We start from the raw sequence: 8,089 nt of genomic DNA on the forward strand, positions 1-8,089 counted from the left end.
AATCTAGTTTCACTTTTATCATAATTATTTTTAAAGTCAAATTTATGGATATTTGTGATGTGTTGACATTGTAAAACTTTTTACGCCAATAAAATATAGTAATTAAACTCTAAAAAATTTAGTCTTCGAAAATACATTAGATATTTAATGACTAAAAATGTCAACCAAAATTTGATCTACTATCCCTCTACAATAAGCATAGAGTTTGGTTGTCAATATATTTTTATAAATTTACAACTTAAAATTCTTATATACAATACAATATTATATTTTTTTATTCATTTAAATTTTAAAAATTTGACTACCAAAATATCTTAGTTCAAGCTCCGTCATTAAACCTATTTTTATTCTTGTAAGGTTAAATTTGAATTTTCCTGAATTCTAATCAATTTAAAATTTTCGAAATATAAATTGTGTTCATACCTGGAAATAATTGAAAATTATTTTTGAAATTTATTTATTATTTTATTATAATAAATAGTAATTTGGGTAACTCAAGAGGATTTGTGGGCATAGAGTATAACTTTAGCACTACTAGATACACTATTGATACACATATCATATATCATATATATCATGTTGGTGTACGAAACCTAAAATAAATAATAAAAATAATGATAATTTATTTATCCTAACAATAACCATTTTTTTGTAGTAGTAGTCTCATACATTGGCTGGCTGACTGGCTGCTTTTAATTTCTATGTGAATGGAGTGGCTGCAATTAGCCTAACAAGCTGTATATATATATAATCTAATCCAATATAGTAATGCGTATATTCTTTGTTTCTCCCACAAAGCATGTTACATTGCAACTGGACATGTTATTCCACCCAAAGTTTATATTTATAATATACATCATATAATATTTTTTGCAATTAGACATGTTAATTATTCCATTATGCGTGTATATACATTCCGCGTGTATATACAAAAGATGTTATTATTATATTGCTGCATGTTTATCATACTTAGAACTAAACAGGGGCAATATATAAATACCAATCCCACTGTTTGAACTTGCATTCATTCATTCATTCATCAAGACAACAACATAAACATATAGAAGCAGCTAGTGAAATTAATTAACTCTTTTGTTTGTTTTTTATGGCGTTTATAGAGCGTAAAGTGTCGAGTGATGGAAAACGCGTGATGACTCTACAACAGTTCAAACAATGGTTAAAGACATCATTCGACACAAATAGTGACGGTCGGATAAGCAAAGGTGAGCTCCGGGAGGCGTTGAGGATAACCGGCGGCCTCTTTGCTTCGTGGAAGAGCAACAAGTTGTTGAAATCTGTTGATGACAATCACGACGGTTTCATTGATGATAAGGAATTTATTAACCTTGCATGTTTTGCAGAGAAGCACTTGAACATAAGAATCACAAAGTAGCTTTTGTGTATAAATTGGGAATCATTGTCCATGAATTGGACAGGACAAGTCAATATGAGTGACGAAGTTTTCTCTTAAGAGTTTTAACGTGTTGTTGTAATTACTACACGTTTCGAATCTTTATAAATGTTTATTTGATTTTTTGTATTTAATATACCACATGTTAAATTATATCCCTCTGTCTCAACTATCCGAAGCCTGTAAACTGTATAATTTAATAATGAATTTGATAATGTGTATAATTTAATTGGATGGTTATTTCCTGGAATAATATATTTAAATACTAATCAATGTTTCATAAAGGATTGAAACACATAATAAACAAATAAAAAATTAAATAATGGGAGCAGATGCTTTTTTACATGTTAGCAAAATGAAACTCAAGAGTCATTCAAGATTAGATGCATTTATACAAAGCATGAAACTCATTGGTAATCATGAGATGGTGTTAAATTGGTGGGGATTCTCATCAAAAGATTTTTGTTGCCATGCAGTTGAACTTGTTTAAATGTTCTTCATGGGATCACCACAGTCCACAGCGCATGCTGGGGAAAAAAAAAAACAAAGGCTGTATCTAATCTTCACAGCATCTAGTTGCAGGGAGAAGCTCTAATGTTTGAAGCAAGATGGGGGCAAAATGTATCCTGTACTTCCATGAATTCTTCATCCATGTAATGCAATTCAAATTGCCAATGAATCAACCCACCAGCACAAGTTAACAACAGAACTATGCTCTTGTCTGGGGCTTAGCGACACATCACCTGTATCAACAATGGTTATCAAAATGAAGAAAGTGTGTACCACAGACACAAAGTTGACATACGCCAACATACAAATGCATTAACATTATGCCTATGGGTATAATGAGGTGGTCCAGGACATTAAGACCAGTACTTGAAAATTGTCTTTTATGGTCTAAGTTCTAAATTTGTTCTGTTGCATGTTTAAGATTGTCGCATACTACACACCAAATGGAAATATCAACAACAATCAAGCATCCTAAATTATGGATATTTAGATAAAACAACGTCATAATGTTCTATCATAAATTATGTTGATAGCCAAACCTTTAGTATCTAAATCTTTCTTAATAGTTTCATCTATAGTTTGCCCTGGCCTTCCTCTACCTCTAGCAATTGGATTGTCCTCCACCTGATCTGCTCTCTTTACTACTAAATCTATATGTGTCATCCAGACGTACCTAAATCACCTAAATCTAGATTCAATCACCTTTTCTACCAAAGTCCTAAAAAGAAGAAAAGTTAAAACTTCTGAATATCAAACAGATTATTCTAGAGAAGTACTGACAAAACTTCTGATTAATCAAAGGGAAAAAAAAAAAATGAAAATCCATTTAAAAATATCAAGCATTTAATAAATCCTGTGTGGAAAATCAAATTTACCTATGTAGTTCTACTAGGAAAAGCACAGCCTGCTTCCATCCGCACCACACCAAGATGATTGAGCAATAAATGCCAAAAAAAACCTTTCAAATAATTATTAAAATGAGGGCAATTTCCAGAAATTCCATGCATTGTGATCTTCCTGCAACCAATGTTCAGCAAGAACGACAAGGCCCAAAAAATGTTACAACATAAACAAATCCTTATGACATGAGAGAGAGAAAGAGAGAGAGAGAGAGAGAGAGAGAGAGAGAGAGAGAGACCTGCTCAGATGAGTCTGTAGGAGGGAACATTCCATTCACGAGAGCATGAAGAGAAGTATATGATTTTGTTTCTAAACAACGTCGGTTTACAGAAATCTCACCCTGAAACCTTAGACATGACTACATGAGAATGGAAGTTTGGCATAACATATTCAACGACTTTTAGCATTTGTTTATTGTAAAATAATATGAAAGAGTCATTACCCTGGGATTAATAATGACTATTTTTCCTTTTGGGATTCCAACCTTAAGGTAGCTGATTTCATCAGTATCTCTATTTCCAAAACCAGCATAGAACGGATTGTAATCAGGAGGAAAAAGAGCCCTGATATCCTGGATGCATTAAAATTCAACATTTTTAATATATCGATGACCATACTGACAAAAATTTTAAACCATGTCAAATGTGAAGAGAGAAACCCAACCTCTAAACATGCAATTTTGAACTCGTGAGGAGCTCTCCGGATAACTGGAAGAAAAAGGGGGGGGCAGTCAGTCCAAAATATGGTAAAGGCGCAATAAGGGAACTAAAAAAATGGAAATGGTAAGCAAATTAAGGTCAATATGCAATGTGTCATAACATGTAGTTTTTTCTTGGTAAATTAAAATTTGGACTCCTATGTATATGGCAATTCCTCCACTACATTTCAAATTATCAGAACCTTCATAAGAAAGCATTCCATATACTTTTGAAAAAGAAGAAAAAAAAATCCTTAAAAACCATATGTTTCAATATTTAAAATTTCCAAAGTCATTTATTATTTACGAACCATTTTTAAAAAGATATCGCCTGCACTACATGTATCTTGGTGCGAAATATGATTTGTATGTGTGAGGCGGACTATAAGTTTCAAGATCTTACGTTTTACCAGATTAAAAAGTTAAAATAGAAGGTTTCACTTTATTCCATTCTGCACATTTCTATTACTTGTAAGTTCTCCTAGCGTGGCATTCCTTAGGTTAGTACAAAGGCTACCTGTCATTATTTCTGGTAAAACAGAAAAGAATGGCACTAGAGTCCAGACTCCAGATATTTATTTTATGCTTCACCAACTAATTTAGCTAAAACAATACTTGAATTTTAATCAGTTGAGAAGAATAAAGCATGACAAGATATGCTACATGTAATATGAGAGCAATGTCAGAGTTAATGAGGAAAAAATCAAACAGACTAATCCTGATTGGTGCAAGATTTCATCCATTTAAGTTAATCAGTAGTTTTAGGAACAGAATAAAGGAAAACAGCCAGGTGTTAAGATTGTTAGGACTAAAAAAAAATAACTACTATACAAGGGGGAAAGTGAGGAACATTAATAGAAAGAAAAATTGAGTGAATACCTTCTCGATATAGGGAAGGAAAAAGTCCGTCGGGGGAAATAACAACAGGACCATCCGGTAAGACTTTCCCATCCTGCATCATAACAAAACAAACAGGTAGAATGTAAATGGACTTCTTTTGTCTTCTTGTTTTGTCCGTTGACATATAAATATATTTCAAATTTATATATCACCTGGTTAAGGTTGAATAGGAATTGTCTAGTGTGATGTGCCTGAGAAATTGCACGAGCACTAAGAAAAATTAGCTGGTAGCCATTTTCCTGTGAAAAGTGGAATAGACAAGGGAAAAATCCATAAAGATACACAAGATAAATGAATTAAAAAAATCAGAAGATAGTTGTTCTAGGCATGGTAATGGACAGTTTTCATTCTAAAACTCCAAGAACATCAATTAATAATTAGAATGATCAAATGTGTAACATATAATTCATAAAAATTTCGGCCTTGAAAGGATACAGCAACCAGTGATGTGTGATCAATGTATTCAAGATTCAACAACAGAACAAAATACTACATTTATATAGTAATCTCAAAACATCTAAAGACAAGAGTAAGAATACTACATTTATATAGTAATCTCAAAACATCTAAAGACAAGAGTAAGATAAACAAACCTTGATATGTGAAAATAAATGAGCAACACCTGACTGGGACCAATCAATCCCTACTAAAGGCATGAACTGACCTAGAACATCTGACCTGTAAGAATTAAAACAAGATAAATAAATTAACATCATCACATCATAGAGAAATTAAACTCCAGTAGAACAAATGTGTATATATATATATATGGATGTTAAAATGCTTGCAGGAAGGAACATAGGAAATTCGAAATTCTACAAGTATACTATCAGGAGGCCATCGATCATCATGCAGTTTGAACTCTAAAGAATCAGTCTTATCTTACTAGCACATGTGAAACTCTACCATCTCAGCTTGAAATTGACCAAGATATTTCTAATACTGTGAATTTTCCATAATAGTATTTCATAAATTGTCAATCAATTTGATCTCCAAGGTAAGAAGGTAATAGTTGAAGTATAAGTCGAATTAAATTGGCCAAGTTTTACATTAATCACCTCCAGAATAGATTAATACAAGGATGAATCTTTATATGCTTATAAAAAATTCATGTCCAATCATTATTATGAACTACTACTGGCCAATTCAGGTTGTCAAGCTCAATTAACAGTTTAGCAAGACATCAGTATGAATATCCGTTACATGAATGTCAGTAAAGCTATGTATAAAGGTTAAATTCCATCTACAAAAACCTAATTGACATCAGTATGGCCTCATAAAGTTTATCTTTATAAGAAAGTGACTATTTGCAAGTCTAACATCCTTTCACGCATAAGTTTATTAAACAATGAACTTGGCATATAAGTGAATACAAGGCTATGCACTACATAAACAGGTATCTGCACTAACATTAAAGATAATTTCAGCCAAAGTTTAACTCCCTATCCTATAGTGAGAAATACGCGGCAAAGTGCATTTTTCCAAAAGAGCTATGTTATGGCATTAATTGGAGATATACTCCAAACATAATGTACTCGTGCTTATACCATGTTTACCTTACATATTTCCTCGTTTAGGAACATCCAATTATGGAAAATCATTTAGACAGAAGGTGAAACAAAAAGGCAACCAAATGAATAAAGAAAACAATATCCAAATCTCTTAAGCAGAGTAGCAAATAACTGAACAAGCAGATCCTCCAATATCGCCATCCAACTTCCAAAGAATATTTAATTGCATTAGAAAATATAACTCAGTAAGTTTAAGTCAATTAGATTCGGTCAGAATTAGAATCTGCTGCAACTGGCTAACTGACATAGAGAATAGCTTAGCTCTATATAAGGTACTCTTCCCTATTGTACTAGTAAGAGAAACAGATTGATCAATACAATTCAGAAGTTTATTCTTCAATTCTCTCTCTTTATTCTGTTTTCATGATCTCCAATATTGAAATCTCAACAATCTAACAAATTGCAAGATAAGATCAAATTAACTATGAAAAAGCAAGTGAACTATCAAAAGAATAAACATTAACCAGTGCCCTGTCAGAATATAAAATATATTTAGAAACAGTTTCCTTTTCAATAAAATATATCCTCACCTTGTAATTGTCCCATCCACATCTGATATCACTATACGAGTATTCCATTTCCACAAATATATGCGAGCGTCAACCTAATATATAAGCATACAAAACAAACAATTATAAGAGAGATTTCAATAAGATAAACAACAAGAACAGGAAAGGAGAAGAAGTTATGGGATGTCCCTTCATAATGCAATTGCAATCTTGATGATATCAAAGCATGGGAAATAAAAGATGGAAAGTTCCAATGTCTTGGAGCTAATCCTTGACTTTTGAAGATTATCACATTATCTTAAAAAATGGTGATGGCATTTTCAGAGTTTCTTGGAAATGTGAGAAGAAATTAAAATCTACTATCTTAATTTTGTATGAGACCACATCAGTCTACACAATACAAGAGGGTCTTGTAAGATGTTAAGGAAGCAACGAAGTTCATCTCTAGAAGTAATAGAAGTGATAATGATTTCTTGCAATCCTCTTCAAGAGGAAGGGAATATTTTATCTAGATTCACTGCAGTCATAAAACCATGCATCCAGTGTAATGAGTAATTCAGAACAGTAAGATCGATGTCAGGCTGCTCAAATTTGAATTCAAAACATGAATTCTGAATTGGTGTCGTCTGGTCTTCATCCAACAGCTCCGATTTAATGATGCAGTGACTGCACAATTTTATGGCTACACTGAATTCGGATTTGGGAATCTTATATAGATTTGCATCATATTTGGAGAGATATTGTAAACCATCCTAGTTAGATAAGAACAATATGAATTCTCCCATATCAAGAGTGTCATTATTATCCTACTTTATACAGTCGAGATTTTTGTTTAAATTATTAGACTACAAGATCTCATGATTTTTCGCTTTCACATTGATTGAGTTTTGCACATTTAAAACTACATTATCATTAATTATTCTATTTAGTAATAGAAGTAAACTTTGTGAACAAACAAAAAAAACAAATAATGTCATTCATTACTAACCTGCCGCCTCCCCATCATAGGTGTAGAGAAACAGAAGGTTACTGTGTTACTCCCATCCCTCAGATTCAAGGATGCCAATTGCTCAGACGTTGGTGTATTTGCTCTAACCTTCTTAACAGAACGATCCCTACGACCAATATTGACAGTTCGAGATTTTCGAAACTTTGCAATGCTTCCAACATCCGGCACATCACAAATATTAGAATCTGTTACTGGCACCCCAAGATCGACATTCTTAGTCACTCCCTCAGTTTTTACACCCTAAATAAGAACTACAATGTATCAGTATCAACAACCAGAACAGAACACACTTTTCAGTCTTCACAGTTTTGCTTGCTTGTTTTTCACTTACACCTATTCTCATAAAGTAAAGGCTCTAACAAAGTAATAATACCAAAGAATAAAATTAGCATCATTTACCTCAGGTAACTGCATAGTTGTAGAGTCGAAAATCTCACCAAGAACATTGACTTCTCCACATGCTTCACTTGCAAGGCAAGCAACCTCACCAGATTCAGACTTGGAACTAATGCCATTTTGCTCATTGCAAGAACAACCTTTCTCCTTGTCCAAATTATCACCCCGAGTTTTCTTTCTTTCCCT

General features: G+C 32.7%; 1 protein-coding gene across 1 annotated transcript in view; it reads right to left on the reverse strand.

The window, feature by feature from the left end:
• Nucleotides 1-1,711: 1,711 nt before the first annotated feature.
• Nucleotides 1,712-8,089, reverse strand: part of LOC101509618 (phosphatidate phosphatase PAH2) — a 7,687-nt gene continuing 1,309 nt past the window's right edge. The window contains exons 3-13 of the mRNA XM_073367913.1: nucleotides 7,907-8,084; nucleotides 7,487-7,747; nucleotides 6,520-6,593; nucleotides 5,012-5,096; nucleotides 4,571-4,657; nucleotides 4,398-4,470; nucleotides 3,485-3,528; nucleotides 3,264-3,392; nucleotides 3,060-3,161; nucleotides 2,797-2,938; nucleotides 1,712-2,154 (exon numbers count right to left, since the gene is read on the reverse strand). Of these exons, the coding sequence (XP_073224014.1) occupies nucleotides 2,894-2,938; nucleotides 3,060-3,161; nucleotides 3,264-3,392; nucleotides 3,485-3,528; nucleotides 4,398-4,470; nucleotides 4,571-4,657; nucleotides 5,012-5,096; nucleotides 6,520-6,593; nucleotides 7,487-7,747; nucleotides 7,907-8,084 (1,078 nt within the window). The 3' untranslated portion in view covers nucleotides 1,712-2,154; nucleotides 2,797-2,893. The remainder of the gene's footprint in view (nucleotides 2,155-2,796; nucleotides 2,939-3,059; nucleotides 3,162-3,263; nucleotides 3,393-3,484; nucleotides 3,529-4,397; nucleotides 4,471-4,570; nucleotides 4,658-5,011; nucleotides 5,097-6,519; nucleotides 6,594-7,486; nucleotides 7,748-7,906; nucleotides 8,085-8,089) is intronic.

The sequence above is a fragment of the Cicer arietinum genome, chromosome 4, assembly GCF_000331145.2.
Source record: "Cicer arietinum cultivar CDC Frontier isolate Library 1 chromosome 4, Cicar.CDCFrontier_v2.0, whole genome shotgun sequence".
Classification (NCBI taxonomy): domain Eukaryota; kingdom Viridiplantae; phylum Streptophyta; class Magnoliopsida; order Fabales; family Fabaceae; genus Cicer; species Cicer arietinum.